The sequence below is a fragment of the Scomber japonicus genome, chromosome 1 (assembly GCF_027409825.1).
Source record: "Scomber japonicus isolate fScoJap1 chromosome 1, fScoJap1.pri, whole genome shotgun sequence".
In the NCBI taxonomy this organism is placed as follows: domain Eukaryota; kingdom Metazoa; phylum Chordata; class Actinopteri; order Scombriformes; family Scombridae; genus Scomber; species Scomber japonicus.
In genome coordinates this window covers 23,430,787-23,456,265 of record NC_070578.1, presented here as the reverse complement: position 1 = coordinate 23,456,265, position 25,479 = coordinate 23,430,787, and the positions used below count along the sequence as shown (strand labels likewise).

Genomic DNA, 25,479 nt, shown 5'->3' with positions numbered 1-25,479 from the left:
TCCGCATTTAGAAATGCTCACACAAATTTCACTGCAGTTTTCATTCAACCCTAAATGCCCCCTTTCAAAAAGTACTGGTTCCAGCGCTTCTCGACGTTCTCTCAGCAACCCCTTTAAGAAATGCCATCTTAGATAATTTCTAATGGATATAAAATATCAAGCCTCGGAATCGTGGTGTTTTTTTGCCCTTTTTTTAAAAGATATGTTTATTCTTTGTCTTTGGCAGATGCCAGTGGAGAAGCAGACACATTCTACACACTCTATAGAACCACTCAAAATTACTTTATTTCTCACATTAGAGGGTGGTCAAAGAGGAAAGGCTGAAGAATCTGCACACTTAATATACTTTATTAGATGTCTGGGGTTGGAGTCACATCTTAAGCACCTTTTCCAAAGAAGGTGCTTAAGTTCTTAAGTTCTTAAGTTACAGTATATACCATTCTTTTAATGGCTCTTAATGTGGGAGATTAGACTTTTTATTTCAGGAATTACAATTACTTATAGGTTTATTATACTGTTTATGTATGACTGTGTGCAGGCTCTCCTGCAAAAAACAGTGAGCGGACTGAATGATGAAGATCCCCTCACAATGGCTGACATCTGTACTGCACAGCAGTCCTGATTACATAACAACATGCTTGACTGTGGTGCAGTCCTGTGTTTACATCATAAACTGTGTTCCACAAATGATAATCCATAACAAATAAGTTATGAGTACACCTGTGTCCCTTGTGTTTACCTGTGTCACTTCCTGTCACATGCTCACTGTGGATCTGCTGGAACCCAGGGATTGGTCGAGTGGTCAGGTACCAGACAGCATGGAGTACATCAGTAGCATGGACCCGGTTATGATCTGTGTGTTTTTAACCAAAACATTTTCAAATGAGTCAATTTTACTTTGTGCACTGGCAATAATTTGAAATATTAGATCATTTTCTTAGCTTTGCTACACTATGGCTACTTAATTCATCCAACAATACAAATGAACATCTCGGAGTGACACATGAACAAACAAAAAACAAACATGAGTCTTTGAATTTGTTTGAGGCCTACACAGTGTAACACTCACAGGGAATGTCCCTGTAGCCATTTTCCAGAGCACAGAAGTATGTCATGAACTCCCTCACAGGGATCTTGAAAATTTCAAACAGACACGTATCCTGGAAAAGGGTGTATGTCACCTGGGGAAATACAAACCATCTTTACTGAAACACAGATCAGAACACAGGATAACCAGCACCATCACTGATGATCAGTGGAACATTAAAACACAGAAACATTAAAATCATTATGCAAAGACAAGAAGTTCACTGTCAATGTCATTTCAAGCTAAAAAGAGACATCATAGGTACTTGTAAGCATATTGTAAGTTTTGTACTGTAATGGTTCTAATTAGAGTGTTGCATATTCACATTTTTTGAAATGTTGAAGTCTGTGGTTGAACACCTGAAACAAAAACAGTTTTCTTTTAGGAGAAGCCAGCCTCCTCTCTGTTCTGCTGATGAGCTGATGTGATTAGCTGCTATTAAAGCCCACACCAAGTCCACCTGTGTATACTGTTTTCCTCCTACTAACAATATATTTATCCTGTTTCCAAACCTTTTCCAGATTATACCAGACTGCACACTGTTTTTAATAAAAGATATCTCAAAATGTATTTTTATATAGAATATTAAATTACAGCTAAAAGGTGAACACAGTGTTAGCAGTCAATAAGGGCAACAATGATCATTATACTCCACTTAACAGATGTGTTGAATGGAACAAACAACAAACAGTATACTGACTATTTTGCTTTTTAAGAGAGCTATTAAGGGTGGACACATTGACTGACCTAAGCCTAGGAGCACAACAAAAACATAAAACAGTTATAGGTGATCATGGTTGGTTTGTGGTTGTTGTACTAACATAGCTGAGTATTCTTCCTGTTTTTCCTCCTGTTTTGTCTACCAGGTCGAAGATCTGGAAGTTCCAGGTGTTCATCCTCTCCATGAGAGCTTCATGGTCCTCCAGCATAGGATCTAGTCTGAACTCCTGCTCACCCTGGAGAAAACCAAAAAAATGCACAAATTGTAAAGATGAGATATGCATTTATTTCTACTCACCTTTAATGTTCTTCACATTTAAAAATGTATGTGATACAAAGCCTACATCAGAGGCTCACAGGTGGCTCACAAGCCTCTGTAAATGTGTGAGCTAAACAAAAAAAAAACAATGACAAAAGAAATGGTTGATCTGTCTGTTGTGCAGCAGTAGACAATCCTGTTGTTAGTTGAAGCTGTCTGATAAAATGCACCTCTGATTCCTGAGTCTGCTGGTCTGTCCTCGGGCTCTTGTTCTCCTCCTCTGCCTGGCCCTGGTTCCCTGCAATGTCTGACTCTGCAGACAAATCTACCTCCATGCTCTCCTCCCTGATTAGAGGCTCCCCTGTGAACTCCAGTGCTTCACCTGCAACTGCATACAAACAGAGCACAGTGAAAGAAAGGCCACACAAGATGCCATATGGTTATGGAGATAGACAGACAGACACACACACACACACACACCCCTACAAACAAAAAATACTTGTTTTTATTGCAAATGATCATGTTACTTGCATATATTAGGTCTCTGAACTTCATCAAATCAGCAGCATTTACAGCCCCAAAAAAGAATTGTTCAAGAAATCATTCACTTTGTTGTTTAACTGAGCTTTTGATATAGGTGTGCAGTAAAGATGACATCTTTATTGAAATGACTTGCTTCATTCAGGTAACTGATTGAAGATGACTGGAATCAAAGTTTATTTTCCAATTAAGAGTCTGTCTTTTCAACAAAATTACTAATTTATTCCACATTGGAACATAAAGATAAGAAATGATCAAAGTTCCTAATTCTTTCACACATCTGCACCTATGCCTGCGTTTATGTGCTTGCACTTGCATTATTAGTGGTCTCCACCAGAGGGCAGCATTAACCTCCTATACTACTTACGGATGGTGTTTCTCTGTCAACATCTAGCACTACAGTACTTGACAATGTTGTCCTTCACATAATGTGTATTAGATGTAGAGACTTGCATGTACCTGAGCGCCTGCGTTGAGCCTCACTGATATATGACTGATTAATTTCCCCTGTATCACTGCTGGAAGGTCCCTTAAGCATCTGACGACCACAGCTATAACAAAAAGAGGTAGTAGTAACAGACATAATACATTTTAGTACAACATTTATTCTCATTAACACTAACAAAAAAATGATTGTAGCTTAACATGCTGCTTCAATACAGCTGGTTTCACCTGGTGCAAAGAGGGAAAGCAGAGCCACGAAAGGGCTGCTGAAAATCAGGTGAGCTGAGGGTATAACCCAAAGGCTTGTGCAGGTTCAGATTGACGCTCGGCTTAGTCAGGAAGTCGGCCGTGTCTGGGAACTCTACAGGCGATCGAGTGACCAGGGAGGACGAGGAACCTGTACCTACTGCCGGAGGGCTGTGGCTTGGTGAGGTGACTGGGCTCAGGCTCGGAGATGTCCCTAAAGAGGATGGAGTGGATGAAGGAAAAGACAAAGACGTGAAATTTTTGGAAGAACATGACTAATTATTCAAAGTTTGGTGTCTGAACATTTTATGGTTCAGTCTCACCTGCTCGCCTGGGCCCTGCATGGTAGGTGAGAGTAACAGAGGAGGACCTCTGCTTGGGAATGGTGAGCAGGTTTGCATTCGGCCCATTGGACAGACCTGAGCTGGAGCACAAAAGATATATATACACATATTCACCACTGGCTAAGGAATACATTACATTTAATTGTAGCTCTTTGTTTTGCACTGGATTTGAGTCCTCAGGCAAGAAGACCTGTACCGCCATCCTGTGGAGTAATATTAACACTACATCTCAGTGTTCAAATGTATCAATTTGCCATTATTATACTTCAATGAAATACTTTCCTTCACTCTGTCAATCAGGGCAAGAGTCCATGTTTTTACTCAAAGAATAGATAATACAGTGATGTATTCATATTTCCTTCTGCTTTTGGTTTCTCTGTACTGTACAAGCTGAAACACTCAGAGCTCACAGATACACATATTGATCCCAGAGTAACACAATGAAAGATGAACACTGCAATGTTCAGACTGCTTAAAAACAAACAATTAGTATATGATGACATTATAAATTTTACAGTTATTTACATTTCCTTTGTTTTGCAATTAATGGAGGCTGAAAATATGTCAGTATGTCTGTTCAGTGAAACAGGATTTGCAGGTTAACTAGTTAATTCAATTCTAGATTTTCAGTATTCTGGTGGAGTTCAAACCACAATTAATGTTGCAGACTTAATCTGCATGCAGCAGTTATTGTTGGTCTAAATTGTGAAAACTACCTCATCACTGATCAACTGTGAAAATTGAGTTACTGCGGTATGGACGGTGACAAGCACTAAAGATAACAGAGTGACATGTTTGCTTAGGGTAGGATAACTTGCTTTGCATGATAATTTATTACATTACATCAGACATATATTAAATGTTTGTAGTACAACCAATGTTCCACTCTGGCAATAAAAGTAACACCACAACATGGGAACATAGGGCGACATGATGACTCGAAAATCTTTGTTTTGACTCTGATATTTTGATCTAGCTGTAGCATGACAGGTAGATGTAGTGTGGGGTGTAAAATAATACAGGCAAACCTCTGAAAAAATATCAAAAATAAAACAATATTTATAGTTTTGACTGTCAAATCAAGTTTTTCCCCTCAAATTAAAATGTAATCTATAATGTGAAATGTACTATTTCTATTATTTCTTCATAATGAAGATATCACCCCATTTCGTTACTTTTTCCAGATTGACCAAAAATCTAAAAACTAAAAAGGAGTCCTTAACTTAATTGTGCACAATTGTGCTGTTAAACAGCTGAGCAACCTGAGGCAAGCTAGTTCAGCTAGAGTACAGCCACATTATTGAGATCATTCATCTGATCTGGAATGGGGCAATCAGGGTATTGTAAACCAATGGAAGGAAAGTAGTACAGTGTACAGACTTTTTGTGCTTGTAGGTGGGTTTGTGTATTTGTGGACATAGCGAGGATTGTGTTGGTTGTGTTGTGTTGATACCTGGTCAAGTTGAGGTCTGGGTGGGGTCTCTTGCCATTGTTGCGTTCCCACCGTAAAGAAGTGGAGTCAAGAGGAGGGAGTGCAGAGGATGAAGAGGTGGAACTCCGCCTGGGCTGAGGGGTAGGGAGGCTGTTTCTGCTGCTCAAACCCTGATGTGGAAGAAGTAACTCTTTAATATAGATACATACTAAACAGAAGAAGGAGATCATGTGATTCAAGAGAAAATTTTTTGCACTTTTTTGGTTTGAAAAGAGCACTTAAAACCAAAAAGCAATGTGCTTTTGTTAACTTAGGCCGTGTAACACAGTGCATGTTCATCTGAAGGACCTGGACAAGATAGTGTGAACCTCTGTGCCCGTTGCACCTTCCTGGTGAAGCACCTAGCTGTCAGGTGAAAAGAGGCACTCCCTCCCCAAAACAACCCAGTGGGAGTTAGCAGTGACCAGGGACTTGGCATGTAAATTTGGAAGAACAGTGGGGGAAGGATGACACACTACTTGTTTCAATATTGCCTAATGCAACATGTTGATGATGTCATTGATGTAACGCTAATCCTGTTGGAAAAATCTAACGGCACACTGTGGCAATTCTTGAGAAGGAAACATGCTGAAGGAACTTCTAGTTAATTCCTAAGTTTAGTTACCACTGTGTCTTTGGTCTTGGAATAATGTGACTAACATATGTCTTTATGTATTTAGGCAGTAAAGCTTCAAAACACCTTAATGGGCTTTCTGTCACTTCTCTCTACGGAGTCCTCCACCTCATCACAGGAGTAGAAGCCCGGGAAAGGGGTGAAAGGGTTGACCCTTGGGCGGCAGGAGCCTGAAAACGTCCCCATGAGGCTGGAGACGCTGCGCAAGGCTGAAATGGTCTGGGGTGACAAAGACGAGTCCATCAGCAGGTCTGACACCAGGTTCCTGGCCTCGTTGATGACTGAAAGGTCCACACCATTGCCGCTCACTGCACCCTGCCGTAGGCACACATGAATTGCAAAGAATAAGTAACAGGGGATCCGAGGGTAAACACAAGACCTGTTTTCAAAATATTTCTTTTAGGATTGGTCATGTCTTTTGGCTTATGAATGAAAGGATAGATTCACATTTGAACTAGAACCAGAATCCAATTCAACTTCACTAAACAATGTAAGTTTAATAATGCCCTTTACTCAGACAGCTGCTGCCCTATATAAATAATGACTTTGCTGTAATTCTCTGTTTCTAACCTCCTCTCCTGCTGTGTCTTCATCCCTCTGCTCTTCTTCTAGCCCCTTACAGTGCAGAAACAACTACTATATAACTACTATATATTGGGTGGTTAAATTCATATGAGAGGCATAGCACAATGTTGATTGTAAGTGAAATCCTATGAATTCTAACAGCAGTCTAACCCCCAGAAGCATAATCTTTGCCTTTTCAGGCAGGTTTCATGAGATATTTTAGCTGACCTGGCCTTGTCTACTAGGAACAAATAATGACTTTTGGTCTGTGGGAGCTGAATTCTTTGACAGATTACACAAATAGTTCAAACAAGACAAAGAATGTCTGCGTAAGATAAAATGTGGCATGACAACAATTTCAAGGTTATTGTTTGCCAGGTTTTACACAATGTGTATTTTGCCTAACTGAAAATATCAGAAAAGAACTGAATGTCCCAAAGTTGACTTAAAGACAGCTTTTAGTGGTGGTGATCAGTCAGTCTGGAGACCTCAGTGTCAGGCTATGCAACTGTGAACATGTACATTGAACTGACCTGATACTGTGGCTTGTACCAGTGTTTCAGATCCCAGTCCCATAAGATCATCTGAAAAACACAAGAGAGACACATAAGCTATCAATCATGTATTGTAATCATATTTGTGTGTGTTCACAACAGAGAATATAAAATGCATTTACACAGAAAGTTTGACCTATGCTCCAGTTTCAGAACAATACCTCATGACTTTTCAGTGAGGGGCACTAGCAGGTCAGTAACAGAGTGACAGAACTTTCTGCTAGTCGATTCTGCCTGTTCTCTCAACACATGGTGTAGTAACAGTTTACATTGAGAATTTCCTGCACCACATGATGCACTTTCTACTACAGGTATGAGAATGCACGCTGTTTTAGCGACAGCAGACAGAGGCCTTTCACTGAAAGCAAAAGAAGAAAAGCAAACCACTAAAACCACCGTGGTGCGTCGACAATGGAACTGTGAGATCTTATCTGGCTCCAACTACGTCAATCAGCTGCATTTCCCTGCTATCTGTTGGTAACCAAACAGGAGCTCTCACACATTACAGCAGTTTACAGTCATAGATGGCGCAAGTTGTGTAACACAAAGTTGCTAAAGCTGAAATAACCTGAACTTCTAACTTGATATAAATCCTAATTTTGATAAAAAAAATCTTATGGTGCAGATACCAATTCAGTTCTGTTGTACAGTCATATTGCACTTTTATTTGTTTTTCATAACATTTGCATATAATTTTCTTTAGCCATGAGAACTGTAGTAATAGTTAAAGTCCTCTTCCATTTTTTCTTCACTTGAGTGCTTGAACTTCACTGTGCAGAGTTTGACACTTGGAGGCTGTTTTCACATTCAGCTACTGAAAATTTAAAGTTTCTCCATGTTTAAGAAAATCTGAGTTTAACAAGGGTATCTATCAGCATGATTTGTGGAACTCAATGTGGTCGAATATTCAATTTACACAAGTGTGATGTGGAAACTCTGAGCCTCCAGTGCACAAACACTGAGAACGGACACTTCAGTGAAGTAGGAAACATGTTGTGTTCAGCAGTTAAACTTTCGACAACAGTATTTACATATTCATCGATTTTGGATTTTTGATAAAGGTAAAATAAGTAGTGTCTATTTTATTTTATTTGTGATGAGTTAATTAAACTTTTTTATGGATAAACTATATCAGACACAAATTATCATTCAAATGTTTAAGTTCATATGACTTAAAACATGACTGTAGGGCATGAAACAATTGAAATCTTCATCAGCATAAAATAAAAACAGAAACAATACAGCTTATATAATCCATTCTGACAACTCAGGACAAAAGGACACCCAGGGGAGGTTTAGGTCTGCCTTTAGTTTTATAACAAGGAGAAATACAGCACTTTGCCATGTAAATATCCCTGCAGTAAATATTCCCTTCAAAGAGCGACCGTGCAGTCTCACCCCTTGCCACAAGAGGGAGAGACACAGAGGATTACATGTATAGGCCTCATTTGACAAGTACCTCAAAACAAGCTCAACTAAACATGCAAACACATACCCAATGTAACACCTGACCACTCTCATATATCCTTCTCCTTAACATCTAAGCGGATCATCACATTGTCATGAATTTTCAAAGCATATTACATCATAAAAATGTTATACACTGGATTAATTGTTATATCACATCCAAAAATGGCAAAAACTCCAATATGACACTTTAAAATGCTCTAAATTATATTTGTAAACTTAAATGTGAAATGCACTGGTTCACTACTGCTCTAAATTGTGTGATTTAAGACAACACGTGCATTTTTGAAAAGCTACCAGAGAAGTTTTCTGATCTAATAAGAAAAACAACACATTACAGAAACACAATTAAACGGCCAGTTTTACATTTCCCCTGTCTGTAATATCAATCTTAGGTTTTATACATTTATGTTTCTGCATGTGATACATACATGAACTGAGACTGTTAAACAGATCAGTGGCTCCATCCCATCTTCTCTAATCAGTAACTGTTTCATTGATCAAAGTGGGATGTTGGGTGTTTGTCATCAGCATCTGTACAATGCTGCCAAACATTTAATATGGCAAATAAGCCCTGCCATGGCAACCCGACATAGAGGCCAGCAAACAATGCTCCATACACCATGGCAACAGGATGGCGGGAGACGGCCGGAGGACAGAGTTGTTGGCCTTCTGCTTGTTTACGGAGAGACACAGAAGGGTTGAAACAGAGAGGGAGATGGATAAAAGCTGAAGGAGAGGATGCCATTAAGGAGGGGATGCGAGTAAAGGACAGGAGATAAAGATGGAGACACAAATAGATGCGATGTGTGCTTGTAGTTCATTTAACTCAACCAAAGGATCATGTTTTGTTGACAAATCCATTTTCTACTGACCCTTTTAATCACACACACAAATTACACAGCCAGTAGCACACTCAGAAGTCTTTAGTGTGCCACATAAATATATCACAATATGTGTGCAATCTCTTAACATCTAACTATTGCTCTATGCTTCTCTCCTTACTGCTGCATAATCTGTGCACAAAGCACAAAAACATGCACTGCTTCACCGACTCTCACACAGTACAGAAACAGGAAAAGCTGGCTGAATGGGTGCTACCGCCACCACCAGCACCACTATTAAAGCTGGCCCTCTGTGCCAAGTAACAACATTCAGGGCCTAATGCTAGTGATGAGATTAAAATCTTTCAATGAAAAGGAGATATTTTCTTCAGCGATGTTATGAAAACATGACATGAGGGCAGCCACATGACAGACACACAACTCAGCTGCTGACACAGACTCCTGTACACATGCCATCATCCACTTGCATACACAAACACACACGCCACACACAATACACGTACAGTACAAAACCTTTGTTATAATAATCTAATAAAAAAATACTAGAATGAAAGCCATTCTGCATAAGTACATTTACTTAAGCAAATCTAATTCTCTACCTTAAGTTAATTTTTTTATTTGACTATTATATAAACCCTGATTACTACTCAAGATGAGGAATGTCAATAGTCTAGTTTTGTGAGGATATTGCTCAATTGCAATTGCTACTTATATATTAATATTAGAACTGAAAAGATTAGCTGATTAATTAAGTAACTGATTAAATGAAAATCAATCAACAACTATTATATATATATATGATACTAAATGAATTGTTTTGAGTCATGCTTTGAGAAAAAAGCTAAAATTAGCTGGTTCCAGTTTTTTAAATGTGAATATTTTCTGGTGTCTTTATTCCTATGATAGTAAATATATTGGTTGTAGATTGTTGGTTGAGACAAAACAAGACATTTGAGTTCCACTTTGGGCTTTGGGAAATAGTCATTAACATTTTTTTTTTTTTAAGATTTTTTTCGGCATAGACACCTTTATTCAACAGTAGACAGACAGGAAACATGGGAGAGAGAGGGGGGTGTGATATGCAGCAAAGGACCTCCAGCCAGGATTCAAACCGGGGACGGCTGCGTACGTGGCATGCTCTAACCACTCGACCACCTGCGCAATCGTCATTAACTATTTTCTGACATTTTATTGACTAAAAACATATTTAGAAAAGCATCGTCAGATTAGTCAGATGAAAAGAACTGTTAGTTGTCGCCCTGATCAATATCATAACTTCAATCTGAGAACATTAGGACCAACCTATTTCTCATCTCTACTCCTCATTCATTTCACAATTTTTAATTCCATGTCATCTTCTAAACACGCAAACAGATCTTGTCTCTGTGTGCACATCTACATGTGCATGTGCATGAAGGTTATTTATAGTACAACTATTTCCAAAAGGGTTATTTCCCTCACTGTATTTATATAGACACAAAGGCAGGCAGAGACAAAACAGACAATATCAGAAACATACATGCACAGGCAAAAAATAACATTTTGCATACACATAATTATTTAACATGAGACAAGCCATAAATATTTCCCAACAGGAGTCTATAAACTTGTGCAAGCTATCAGATGGCCAGTTACTTACACCTGCGTGTCATATTAGCTAGGCTCCGGCACTATGGTGTGAGAGGTGGGGACATCGCTAGAACTGATAAAAACACGCTAATAAGAGTGTGGGGGACAGAGAAAAGGTATCAATGGCAGGCAAACAGGCAGGGCATTTGTATGGAGAGGAGTATGGCATTGCTGACGTCAGTCAGCAGCGACACACACAGCGTCAGCAGCCCTCAGCAAATGCACGTACACTGATAATGAGAACAGGGCTCTGGCTGCCAAGACACGCATGAGAAGAAAAGATTATATGGTCAAGCGTGATCCTGTGTTCAGAAAAGAGAGCAAATCAGATGAGAGGTCTGCAGTGTGTGCGGGTGTGTGTGTGTGTGTGTGTGTGTGTGTCTGTGTGTGTGTGTGTGTGTCCTGTTGGTTGGACATAGCTTGAACTGCTTGGATAAGGCAGGGCATGTAAGCACAGTGCCAAAGCTCAGCCAGGTTAGCAGACGGTAGGCCAGCAGCTGAGCCGACTGCAGGAAGGAACAGACTTTTTTTTTTTAACTGCCTGAACTTTTAACCCAGACTGACTGACTATAAATGTAATACTCACACATTTAGGTCATCAAACTGATTATAGTGTTTGAAGAATCCAGAATAAAATATTATATAAGGCTGCACAAACTTTATGTTACATTCTTACAGTCCTAGAAATTATGGCTGGCAATAAATTAATTCTAACATCAATTCACTATAAATGTTACTTGGTAACGATAAATATAGACTGTTTTTGATATGGCTCTCAGCTTGTTGTCTTCATAATCCAGCCAATCCTCACATTTCCCTGGTAAATTGTCACATGTAGTGGTAAATATAAAAGTGTTTATCAAGTGGCAAGTACAGAAAATTGAATTATACAAGCAGAACCAAAGAGAATGCGTTCAACAGTGAACTTACGTTAACCCCAAACCAGAGATGAGGAAGTTAATGAAACAACAGGGCAAACAACATCAATTATATGGAAGTGGTTTAGATGTATTTTAAGTGACAAGAAGGCTTTGAAAAAGACTGTAAAATATATCAAGTACAACCAAGACAGGAAGCAGTGACTGGAAAGAACGTGTGAGATCTTGAGCCAAAAAAAACCCCAAAAAACAGTTTCCAACATACTCATATTAGTGCTTTTCCAACTGTAGCATTGCAGGGGATCCATGTAAACAACAATCAATGAAGTCATGGGTGTGTGGCAATTACTATCCCACATAAAAAAGTAAAGCAAAAAGCAACAAAGGAGCTTAACTGCTTTTTTCTTAGCCAAAGACATGATGGACATAGGAAACAAATCACAAAGCTGGAAGTGTGCTGTCTTTCTTTTCTGAGTCAGGCTGTTCAGATCTTGTGTTTAGTATTAATGCTATTATTACACTTTTACCTGTGCACATCTATCATCTATATATGTATTAATAGGAAAACATGTAACCTGTTTTTTAAAAAAAATGGTGAAATGTAACATGATAATACTGTAGTATTTGTCATCATATCATAGAATAAAATGTAAAATGCATAAAATGCACCTGGTACTGACTTTACATTTTAGATCATATTTGTTTGATTAAGACCAAATTAAGATCAAATGATACCAATGTGCTTGAAGAAACCAATATTCTGACATTTTCTCATCAATATATCATTCAGCTGCTCTACTGTGTGTATGGCAAATATGGAAATGAACAGCTGTCTGAATATACTAGATTTTTTTTTCTTTTTTTCACCCGTTTCCACATATTTTGACCAGCTGTTAGTCCATGTTTGGTTCATCAAAGTCATCATTGCACAGTCTCCCACTGTCAGTTGAATGAAGGTGGTGCATGGGGAAGTATGCACCGACTAAGTGGTTGCTCATGAATGGTGGGAAGAGATACCATACCTCCTCCCAGTGCAGCCAGCTAGACAATCTACAGCTCCAAATCTTTTTGCATCAGTGTTGCTTGGCTCACCACCAGCCCAGAGGTCAACCAGCCCAACAGCAAAAACTCATGGTACTCCAAATGGCTAGTCCGTCTATGGCTGTCACCAGTGTCGTCAGGGCAACCTGGCAGGACCATGGAAAATTCTTTGACTAAGGGAAGGAGCTCGTGCAAAATGTCATCCCTCTCTTTCACACTCATCTACCACTTCACTGGTTTGGTGTTGTTCAGCATGTGCCTTCCAGAGTCCAGCGTCTATAATGTCATCTGCAGTATTATTTATTCATTTCTGGGATCGTATCTATTGCTTCGCACACGTGCATGGTGTGTGCATTTGATCCACATTGGCACCCACCCAGTGAATTAAAAAAACAAATACTGTGAATAACATGCTAAAAATAGTTGTAAAATTCCAACCACTCAAGGTATGAACACATTATGATGTCTGATGTCCCATTGTTCTAGTTGTAAATATCCAAATTACATTGCAGCAAGCTGTTATAAATAAAACAGAGCAGCTTAAGACAAAAAATCCACTGTTGGCTGATATTAGATATTATATGTTAAAAAGGACAATTCATGGTTTGTCATTCTTATTTCTATGCATGTTCCATAAAAATAACACTTTGGCAACCAATTATTTCCAACTGGTGGTATACCTTTTCACCTGATGAATGACTGTTGAATATTCACTCTCCATTTAGCTCTACTTTGGTTTTCAACTCAGCCAAATAATATCACAGTTCTTATCTATGTGTTGCCAAAATGTCCCCATAGAAGCCCCTCACAGTCTGCTATAGTCTGACATGAGAGTGAACTAGGGGTGTCATTTTTTCCCCACTAATTTTATCTAAATGGATGAAACTGTAGAAGTTACACCATAAAGCACAAAACTTGTTCATTTCACCCAACAAATTTACAATTTTAAATGGCGCCAAACATCTTCATGGTGGAAAAGTTTGTATGTGTTTATAAAAGCTCAATGGGGAGACAAACATGCTAATGAAGACCTAGTGTTTGTTTACATGTGGAGAAAAAGATATAGAGACTATTTCTGGGCACACTAGACCACAGAATTTTTGCATAAAACTGGAAAAGAAGGAATAGTTGAGAATGGTAGCAAAGACGAGAGTTTGAGTCTAATGGTAACTGTAAACATTATTTGAAAGATATATAATGATTGGTCCTTGTAAGAGCAAATCTAAACTACATTTTAAAAAGGGACTTTTGTGACTTTTGTGACACATATTTGGGTTTATTTTGTTGTTGAATAAGGGTGTTAAAGGTGAAAACAGTTATGAAAAATGTAATTGAATAATGATGTTTGCCTTTTGTCATAAATTTGATAAAAATCATAATTTATAATTTACTCCTTCTGTACATATATTGACAGATGAGAGGCCAACTTTGCCCCTTCCGACACCTTATGACATCACCTAATCTGTAATGTAGTCTGTCACAAAGTCAAAATTGCCAGTTTAGCTATATTTTCAGTAAACTGTTCCCATCAACAACTCTATACCTCAAATAGTGACAGAAATTGGCCAGCCACTTATCAATGAGTCATTAAAGCTACCCTTACCTTTGTTCACATTTCTGGCACGTTTGACTCGACTGTATTTGTTGTAACCTTACAGTTACCGGATCAAGTTTAGCATATTGCTAACGGACCTAAGTTAGCTCTAGATAAATACCTAGTGTTGGGTAACCTGTGTGTAAATAATGCCAGATCTCTCATGTTTGGCGCTTTTTCCATGTTTGGTAAAATGTACAGTTTATCAGAATTTAACTTTCCGCTGTAACAACCCGTCCACTCACGTTACTATGTGTGTGTGCATGTGCATTGTCTTGGTCATCAATATTGTAGTGCGTGTTGGCAGAGGTGGAGGGGGGTGGTGGAGGGGAGGGAGTGCGGGGGTGGAACAGAGGAGGGTGGAGGGGTTGTGCTGTGTGAAATGCAAGAAAGGTAAGAGTAGCTTTAATGTAAATTCAACATGAAACTAGTCAGAGTTTGGTTTTAAGGTCCATTCTGCAGGCCAGTCTATGCAAACTAAGAAGGCGATATAAAGATGGTCTAAATCATTTGCATGTGCCTTTTAATCATATTGCAGGATTGCTCTGAAAAACTATGACACAGTTTGAGATCAATTTTTGTGGAATTGGTGAAAATTTGTTTTCCGTTAACCCTTTGTATCCAAGCGTCATTTTGACCAAACTTTAATTCAACAAACAAATGTGTAACAGCTATCTTGTAACACAGTTGGCTTTAGTTGGGTTTGTCATAATGCAATTTACAGTGAAATAGCGATTCCACTCTTTCCTATACTCCCTCATCAGTTTTTTGCTCTCTCCAGACAGCCTTTATTGTGGTTCTTTGATGATAATGCTACATTAATTCCAGTTTCTGTATTAAGTTACAGATGTCTTTTCACACGCCCCCACTTTCCTGGTGTGTAATTAAGCAAATAAAACTCAGCAACAGTGAGTATTCACAAATTTGTATGCATCACCATGTTCAAGTGTGGTTTGTGTGGGGCATATTTAGCTTTGATGCAAGTGATACACCCATCTAATCAAGATCATCAGTTTGTGATGTTCAGTATGTTCCAAAAACTATTTTGTGGTTAGGTGTTATCTTTCTAGTAGCTGATTTTCTGCATTTGTAAGCATGCAGCATGTAACCACAATCAGTGTGTTATGTTGTCTGTGCCGTAAATGTAGGTAACAGATTAGAACATTTTAGTTGTTTCTCAGGAGTTGGATAATAGATAATTTAAATACATCCGACTAGTCACCCTGATTCCCAGGATAATGTGACCACAGCGATGAAGACTTTTTTATTTCTAGGGGAGGGGAAGGACAACAAACATAAAGACTAACTATAAAGAATACATTAAAAGAATTAAAATAAACAAACTGTATGGAATAAATTTACATGTAACCTGAATATATATAATGACATTTTGTGTATTACATGAGATCTGGAATCAGGTTTTGTTCCCAGAAACAAAAGGAAAAGTGTTAAAGGTTATAATATGTGGAATATTTATTAAAAGCTATATATTTTTTAAAATAATACAGCCACGGGGCGTTTTGAGGGGTACAGAATGAAAGTATTGCTTTTCCATAAAAAAAATATTTAGTCTGAATTAATATTTTCACAATTAGCGGCCGGAATTGCGGGTTGCCAGGGTTGTCTGTTGTTCCGGTGCAGCTACTGTAGGCTGGCAGTGGGTGAAATGGAGTTGTAAACAAACACCACCATGTTGGACTCACTAAAACCAATGTTTTTTGCTCTCAAGTACAACTTTTCATCACAAAACTTCGAAGGTAAGACAGAATATCTGTTAGTCGCTGTAAATAAGTGGTTGTTTACCTTTGTATGCTGCTGGTTCACTGAGTTTTTAGCGCAATAATAGTGGTACTGTTGAACTCGCCAGGGTCTTAGCTTTCATATGAGATGCTACTTGTTTGTGTACCATGAAGTATCAGAGCGGTAGCAATGGAAATGTGTAGAGTGGGTTGACTTTCTGACGCTATTCGGATTTTGATATTTGATCATTAACCTCTTAACGCACGCTGTTCCGTTCACGGGACGGGACGGATGTTAGGAGGTAGCCACACGTTCTTCTGAATGTTTTAAACACCAACCCTTAAACATATATACTCATGCCGTACATTGTTGGAAAGCTTAGATTGTCCTGATTCATTCAAGACCACTCACGACTTATATGGTTGCTCACAGCCGTAATAGTATTAGCGGTTAGCTCGGCTAGCCACTCAGCTAAGTGAGAAAAGCTATAATGCTACATACCTTCAAAGTCTTCTCTTTATCCACAACGATCATCTTATGACTCAGGACTTTCTGTACAGCTCGCCAAGTATCCATTCTTGTGAAATATGAAATCCGTTTCCATAAAACCGGAATACTTGCCTCAATATGTCAACATGTATTTAGTCCAACACGTAATGTAATAACACAAATAACAAACCATATACGTCATTTCCTGACCTGCACGGCCATCTCAGAGTACACGTAACTAGATGTTTACGACAGTGAGCCTCTCCTGCTTCTGACGACACCACTCACCAGCCAATCGGTGTTTAGGATTAGGCAGTACATGCAGAGACATTGCTGCTACTCCCACTGGCGTTACAATGTAATGTACCTCGGTGGTTTCATGTCTGTTACAGCGAGGGTATGTTCGCTTCCTGTTTTCAAAATAAAAGCACCAACTCTATCGTTATGGTTTTCTTAATAATAAAAGGCAACGGGTGTTTTATTTTGTGAAAATGACCGGAAGTGCGTTACTCGCTTCGGCTAACTTGAGTGGCTCCGAATTCGCAGGAGCAAAACTTTAAGCAGATGTTATTTGGACAAATTAGCGTCACATTGTGGATCTAAAGGGCTACTTTCTCGCCTAAAAGGGTTAGACATGTGGATAAAGTGGTATATTTACAGAGTTAGAGCTAAAATAAAATCCGGCACCGGACCTGGCAACCCGACTGCTGGAATTACTTTTTGGTTGTTGCGACTACGATCTCGAACATTAGATGGCGTTGTTCTGCTCATTCTACATATTCTACCTTTAATGAAGTTGACTAAGATCCTTTGCAAACGTGGTGTTAATTCTGGTTGAATTGGAAGTTTTCCCCTTAGTATGATTCATTTGGGCAAATCTGAACACAGACATCATTCTCAGGTATGGCCCAAAACCAAAAGCACTGAGACCCTCTGAAGGAAGTGTGGTTTGTTTGGTGTGGGAACATGATCCAACCTCAATCTGACCAAACCATTAAGTGTAGTCTGCTAGTTTGATTGGAATGGCTCTTGTGACAGGGTGCACTTTGTATACTGGGGTGCAGATGAGCAAAATCCGCAGGTGCTAGCAGTTAGCAATCAAGGTCCTGCCCCAGACACATCTGACCAGTGAGCAGAATGAATATGATGATGTGGCTTTCAGTGATGCATTTTCTGTGTAAACGTATGATTCAGACCAGAGCAAACAAACTATTGGTTTGAGAATTTGCTAAATTTCACATGGACTCTCACTTTCTGGACTAAGACTGAATGAAAAAATTCCTCCCAAACACCTGAACAGGCAACTTGGTCAAAACAAAGTAACTTATCAACTCAAACAGTAATTCAACATCCAAGCCTAACTGGTTTAATAGTTTGTTACTGCAGACTGAGTAGCCTACACAGTCCTCTCATCTTTTTATCTCAGGGGCATAGCATGTGGTTTTACTATGGTGTTTTGTTTACATGAGTCAGAAGACACACAGCACAAGCCTTATGGACACACACCCACTAATTCCTTTGAAGCGGGGAAGATAGCAGTTGCTGTCTGCTTCCTGGCTGTTGTGAATTTGTCAGCCAGATGTGTCCCCAGAAAAAAGCAGATGGACCAGAACAAGGCTGACAGAGAAACTCAGTGGAAGAGTTACAACTGTGTTCTATGGGCCTTTTGGGAAGTGGCAGGAAATTTCTGTGTGCTAAGCCAAGTTGGATAGTGCTCCTGCTCAATATTATCAGACACACAGTATGACCAGATGTTCTGGACACCTGGGGAAAGAAAAAGTCCAAATTGTCAAGCGATCTCTGTATTTTTTTGTGTCTGATCAGTTGGCAGAGTACGACAAGACAAACTTGATAATCCCAAATGAGAAATGACTGTGTGCTGAGAATGCCTTTTGAAGCCGGATTGGTCTCAGCTCCCACCACTGAAACCCTTTCCTGTATCGTAAAGGAGGTTGGGGATTTGGAGAAGGAAATTGACCTTGTTACATCCCTCTGTGGGTGAAGGAACAGCTAGGATCTGTGGCCAAAAGCTGGTTGGCATCCATCACGGTGGAGATCCAAGAACCTGCTGGTGGATTCAGGATTTAGCAGAGATACTAGCAGGCCAGAAAGGCTGCAGCTGGCATAGCTGTAGAAGCAAAGGCTTGGGTGTAGAATGAGTTTAGAGAGGCTACAATAAAAACACTTGGAGGCTCAGGAAGCAAACGCAAGAGCAGACATCACAGGCTGTTCTGAGGCTGCAGGCTGCAGGTGTGTCCTCATTTCAAGAGAAAGTGGGAGAAAAGTTTTAAGGGTCCCAACAGACATTAACACATTTCACATAATCAGATTTACTGTTTCTCCTTGGTGACATGACGTCACATTGGCACTCTAAAGTAATAGATGCAGGAAGTTACTTTGTTAAAGTATGTCTGGGTTGTTCTACCTGCTCTGCCGCTACCACAGCCCTGACCTGGATAAAGGACAAGAATATAAATGGATAACTAGATCACTAAGAGCCAAATTGGTTTAAGGTTATTTCTTATTTTAGCTTTTGAACATTTGAATTCTTCAGGGCTTTTACACATTTCAAAGGCTGTAAGCATTTTTTAATCATTAAAGAAACATAAAAAAGACAAAAAAAGGTCATTGTTTTAGATCCTACAATGTCAGATAATGTTTCTCCATATTGACTGTGAGACCACAGTTGAGCTTAAGGCTGAGAGAGTAACAGAACTTAAGAATATCAGGATTTCCCCACATATTTAATAGTCAATGTGACTCACAAGGAATGAACCATCTATCTTGATCTATTCATTGTACTCAAGCTAATGTGGCTACTTTAGGTTCTCAGCTCTAAGTATATTATCTTTGTTTGGGTGTACTGTGTTGCAGAAAATGTTTTAAAAGATGGACACATGGACAAGTAACAGGACTGGGCACATCCTGTTATAGCTGTTAAAAAGGAAGCATTGTTGTAGGTACAAAAAAGAAAAAAGAAAAGAAAAAGAAGTCAACGTTCCATAACAAAAGTTTGAGACGTCATGTGGTACAAGATGGTTATCGGTGCAGATGACAAATGAAAGGATTCTTGAGGCCATTCTGGGCTGACCTGAATAGAAGCACATTCAAAAGAAGGAATGTGTCACCATCACATCTGAAAACCCCTTGTCTGCATAAAAGCAATTCAAGAGGGTTGGATGTGTTTGATGTCAGCAGAGAGATGACTGGGACACACCTGCATATTTTAAACCAAGCAGCGTTCTGACCCCAGGAACATCCCCCAGGGACTTAGAACCTTTTCTGAGGAACTCAGTTCTCCTAGCTGCATTTCCAACGGAGGGAATTCAATTCCAGGGAGAGTTTGTAATAATAATAAAAATAACTTCATTTATATAGTACTCACATTCAAAACAATGTTACAAAGTGTTTTCGATAAAATTAAGTAAAACACAGAAAGAGCAATCAAGATTATAAAACATCACCACTTAATTCATAAAACAAGTACTCAAGTATCTATTTAGGACATTCATTTAAGTGAAGCCTTTCTCACTTAAATACACTAATAGGTTTTTACTTGGCTGGTATGACCTGCAGTTTATAGTGTCCATAGCTACCATTAGCCAACCTGAAATAGATATTACTGTGTAACCAGGTGGGGAGTTCTTGAATCTTGAAATCTTGAATCTTGAATATTGAATCTTGAATCTTTAAAGCCGTCGTGATTGACAGGTTGATTGATTCACAAGTTCATGAGGGCGGACAGATAGACTGTATGGAAATAGCCGTGAACTTGTTTCACACCGACAGTTTTCTCTGGAGTTTAGTGGTTATAGTTAGTCATAACAGCTAACTTGGTTAGCATCACCAGGTTGCCGGTGTAGACTGTGGTAGGTAGGTGTGCAATTTACTCGAGATCCAGCCCTCGCAACCTCCCCCACTCCATCCTCTTGCTTCTCCGGATACCCATATAAGTCGAATCCGTGTTGTTTTTTTCCCGACATGCACCTCAAATTTTCAAGATGGCGCTGCTCAGATCCGATACTATTGGCCTCAAAGCAGCAGTCCACAAACCAATGGGTGACGTCACGGCTGTTACTTCCATTATATATAAAGTCTGTGTGTAACACGTTTCTCAATCAATTTGCTCTACTTGTCTTACTGTTACACTATGTTGTGCAATCTACCACAATCTACCCGTCACTAGTTTCCACAACAGCCACTGTTCAGCAAATGTGCTTCATTAAAATGACAGTCCAGACTTTCTAGCATAAAGTGGTATAAGTTACCAACCAGTAGCGATACTGACAAGAAAATCATTTTCTCATTTCTTCAAGTCTTACCAGGCTTGAGATATAAAGCCTGAAAATAAAATCATCCAGGCCCCTTGTAAAATTTGTAAAAGAAAAGGGAAAAAACAACAAACAAATCAAACAAAAAAAACAACCCAAACACAAAATGGGAAGTTCTCAGACCCCACAATAAACTGAACTTTGTTTATCCCAGACATAAGACTTATATTGCTACACAGCATGTCCCAACAATAAACTAAAAGTAAAAACAGAAATGGAATCAGCCGCAGTCTCCAAAGAAATTACAGCCGAATGGAGTGGGGGGGGGGGGGGGGGGGGGCAGAGTTTCATACATATATACCAGCGGGAAGAAAGCCAAAGAGGTCATTATGAAGCCTTTTCAAAGGAAATAGGGCAGCAGCTACTTAGTGTCTCCCATGCTTGATGTTGAGGAAAATCCACTAAAATGGCCAAAAAAACAAGTCAAGTGCAAATAAGTGCAAATATAAAAGAAAGTGATGCATAGATATAAAATAATAATATAATAAATATTTCTTCACTCTTAGGCAGTTTATTATTTATTATATGCCTTCATAATAATAATTATTATTAGAAATACTGTTATACATTTGTTAAATCATCAACTTTTCGTGCATAATTCAAATTCAAATGTACATGTAAGAAATTTAGATTTTTTAAATGACAAAATCTGATACAATAAAACAGATCTTTATTTTTCTCTTTCAGGCAGAAAATATTTAAGTGTAAAAAATGTGTAAATTGTGTTTGTTTCCATTAACTTTCATTCAGTCTTAATATTATTTGTTTTAGATGTATGCTTAATGTGTGGAACTGTGGCCATTCTGTTATTACTGGATATGAAATGTTTATTGTCAATTTGTTGTACAGGTCCCAGTAATATTTTTTGTTAAAGTGTACTGAAGTAGCATACCACAAGAAGAGGTGAAGGTAAGGTGAAATGTATTGACAAGAAATGTGTAGCTTAACCATAGACAAACATCACAGTTTAACTTTCAGCAATGACTCTCACAGTTTCTGCAGTTGGCTGGTTGCCAGACACAGTGGAGCTTGCATAATGACAAACACAACACACAGGAACAACATAAATGCCACAATCTGAGTAAGGTCAATCATAGTACGTCAATGATGAACTTTTTCCAACAATGGTATGTTTCATGCTCAAACGGCACGTAACTTTTTGTACTCAACACCAAAACTCAGTAGACAGCTACCAATGTTGGCAAAACACAGCATGTACACCACTTATTGTTTTATCCAACAAAAGACATACAAAGAAAATCAGACCAAATTGTATTTGAATCTGACTGACACCATTCTTCTTTCTTGGTACCTGTTTCCCCTCTTTTCTAATTCAATTGTGTACTATCTGGTAAATTAAAAAATGCCAGGAAGATCGAAAAATATAATCTTATAAACTGCTAGAAGATAGGTCACAGTTATAAAGAATTTATTTAGACGTGGTTTTTGAAACTGTGTCTCTTAAATTCAAAGCTGCTCTGCACATCGTCCATTTTATTTTGCATGAACGTGGAAAAGCTCACATAGCCAAACTCTCTGTTCAAAACACAGCACAGTCTGTGCACAAATATTTAAAATATGCATTCATTAACAAAGATTAGCTTTTTAAAAGTGACTAAATCAATACATAACACAGAAGATTTTATGCAACAAAACGTATTCCACGTAAAGGGATTTAATCCAAGCATGACTTTGATCCCACGTTTACAGGAAACCACTCAGTAAATCATGCCCCTATAAATAGTTGCAGGCAGTGCAGGCTGTATATGCAGGTTACATTTTATCTGAGCTTAAATTTTCTGTTGACCTGGACTGCAGCAATTCATCGCTATCACAAGAGATTGGCAAGAATATAGGCATGTATGACCTTTAGAGACTGGTGGCAAAGAGCCCAAGTGTAAATATTCTGAATTGTACTTCTCAAAGTCCTTTCTGCTGACATTGATTTGCTGATCTGCAGGTTCATATAAATATCCCAGGTTTACCCAGTGTTAAAACAAGTAATTATTAAAAGGACCATTGACCTTGTGACGCACTGAATGTACAATCAGAGTCTGAAGAGAGCTTCATTTGTCATTTAAAAAAATGTAAGCAGCTGTTTATTAAGGTACAATAAGTAACCAGATCTGCCTCTCTGTTGTTATCCATCTCTTAAAGTTTGGTTTACAACAACCCATTTTAAAGCTAGTATTATCAAAGACTCAATATATGCCTGAGGACAAAGGTGATCTCAGTGCGAATGTTTTGAAACGGTGCCCAGGCAGCCCTGGACCAAAGGGCTTTACTGTTCAAGGCAAGATCTCACATCCTGCACACATGGAGATGTAATGTTGCCTTTTGTTTGCATGGCTTTTCATTTCTACATATGTTTTAGGTTTGAATGTTAACTATCTTTTTTTTATATAACCATTCAAAATATAGGCATGAAACAAAAACTGTAATGCCCAAGAGGACTGCAAACAAAAGAAACTGATAGTCCTCAATGGACCTGGCTCAACTATTGCTACAATGCAATGAAGTGCCATGTGGCAAGGCACTGCATTGGACATTCAAATACTTGCAAATACAGTAGATTACTTTGGAATGTGATCACTGCATTTCTACTACTCTGTTCTACAAGAATCACCTCATGATCGTTGAGACAAAAGATAAAATAATTGCAGCTGTGCTAATTTTTCAGAGATGTAAAATCCTGTAAAACTGTTGTGCAGTGTTTTGGCATCTGATAAGCCTCCAAACTCATGGATCTATTAGTCAAAGCAGACTTCCTGGATCATATTTCATTGTCTCACCCATAGCTGAAACAATACGCTCCCATCAAGACAGTCCCTTGCACTACTGTTATTCATCTGAACGTTCGGTATGGAGCTAAGTGGAAAAGCAATGCCTTCTTATTCATTTCAATGATACCACTGCTGGCTCCAGCATAAAAATGTTTTGTTTTGTTTAAAAGAAAAGAAAAGAAAAAACATGTCTAAAAAAAGTTCAACATGGCTCAACTATCGCCACGGTCCAATGTAACGCAATGCAAACGTCATCCAGCAATGCACTGTTTGCTTATTAAATACTATGTATTGTATACATTCTACCTTAATTACCTGAATGAGAAAAGTGAAGATTGACTGAAGTTGTGAAATCTTGTATCATAGTATTATAAACTGCTGTGAGGTGTTTTGCATCTGATAGACCTTGAACACAATGAGGCCGACTGGAAAACAGTCTTATCTGTTAGTTGAAAAGGACAGTGATTTTATATGACTCATTATCTTATGTTCCTAGGAAGTCTTTAGTATACTTATTGATCATGCCAGCCATACCCAAGACATACATACAGTTTGGACACTCCTCCCCATTCCCTTCAAAGAGAAAGTGTGACCATTCTTTCCCTTGTACTGTATATTAAGTATATTTGTCATGTTAGGCTTGGACATATTAGGACTAATTAAGATGTGCTGATATTCTACATGTGAAGATGTTTCATAAAGGATTCAGTACTGAAATGAGTAACTGATTACTTGAAATAGCCATTCAGCTGAAAATGTATAGAGAGCAGTGCTAATAATCAATGAAATGATTGAGTCATTTATCAAAAAGAACTCACTGCTTCCAAGTTCTCATTTCTGACACTTCTCTTTTGAAATATCATTATGTTAGAGCGAAACACAGTAAACTGTGCTGTTTTTGTTTGGGTTTCAGATTATTTTGCATTAATTAGTAAAGCACAGTATCTTAATATAAATTCTCTATACTAAAAAAAACAAAACAAACTTTCTCACATCAGTCCAAACTCCCAGCAATTTCTAACTTTTTAAGATTGTTTTTTGGTATCAAAGTGCAAACATGTGATGTATGTCTTCATATGCAACCTTTTTTGACCACTGTGGAGCCCTAGAGCAATCTATAGTTTGGAGGCCAGGAGGCCTGAGTACAACAGGAAGGTTATACCTGATATGGACATGAGAGCTAGATCAGGGAGGCTTGAAGCCTTGTAAGGGAACATCTGGTTTTATCATGGAATCAGTGCAGGCTCCTCTCATAAACACAACCTAACGCCTGAGCCCTGGAGCTCTGGCCAATAACAAGCATGTGAACACAAACGCCATCCATCAGAGTCGAGCAGTGGGAGGAGGAGGTAACAGGGAAGTGGAAAAGAGAGAGGCAGACACAAAGAACAGTGAGGGAAGAGACCACAACAGAAATTGTGCGTTAAGTAAATCATTTACAAGCAAGCGACCATCACTGGCTGTAAGCAGCCTCTTATTTCTCCTTTACATATCAAATTCCCAGAGCTTCCATTAAGGCTAAGGTGACAGGGGTTAAATAAAAAAAGCTTAAGAAGCTTACAGTTGTACACTTGTCAAATTAAAGGTCAAAATCAATACACAACTGGCCCCTCTCAAGTATTTCAACATTTGTCTGCTGTCTTGCTACTTTTTATTTAGGCTATTTGCGACTACATTTTAATAAATTAATGGCTATATGAGACTGATTCATGCAAATTCAATACACTCATCTGAACAAATTCACTGCAAGAATCTGTTTGTGTGCTCCATTGTTGTTCTTTCTGACTGCCCCGATCATGGTGTGTTGGCCTGAGTTGGA

At 38.7% G+C, this 25,479-nt stretch overlaps 1 protein-coding gene across 1 annotated transcript in view; it reads right to left on the bottom strand.

Moving 5' to 3' along the window:
- The window catches only part of pde3b (phosphodiesterase 3B), a 49,880-nt gene that overhangs the window by 6,752 nt on the left and 17,649 nt on the right, over positions 1-25,479 (bottom strand). Inside the window, exons 2-11 of the mRNA XM_053324550.1 lie at positions 6,843-6,893; positions 5,812-6,060; positions 5,094-5,242; positions 3,620-3,720; positions 3,279-3,510; positions 3,066-3,157; positions 2,297-2,454; positions 1,909-2,043; positions 1,070-1,181; positions 740-853 (exon numbers count right to left, since the gene is read on the bottom strand). Of these exons, the coding sequence (XP_053180525.1) occupies positions 740-853; positions 1,070-1,181; positions 1,909-2,043; positions 2,297-2,454; positions 3,066-3,157; positions 3,279-3,510; positions 3,620-3,720; positions 5,094-5,242; positions 5,812-6,060; positions 6,843-6,893 (1,393 nt within the window). The remainder of the gene's footprint in view (positions 1-739; positions 854-1,069; positions 1,182-1,908; positions 2,044-2,296; positions 2,455-3,065; positions 3,158-3,278; positions 3,511-3,619; positions 3,721-5,093; positions 5,243-5,811; positions 6,061-6,842; positions 6,894-25,479) is intronic.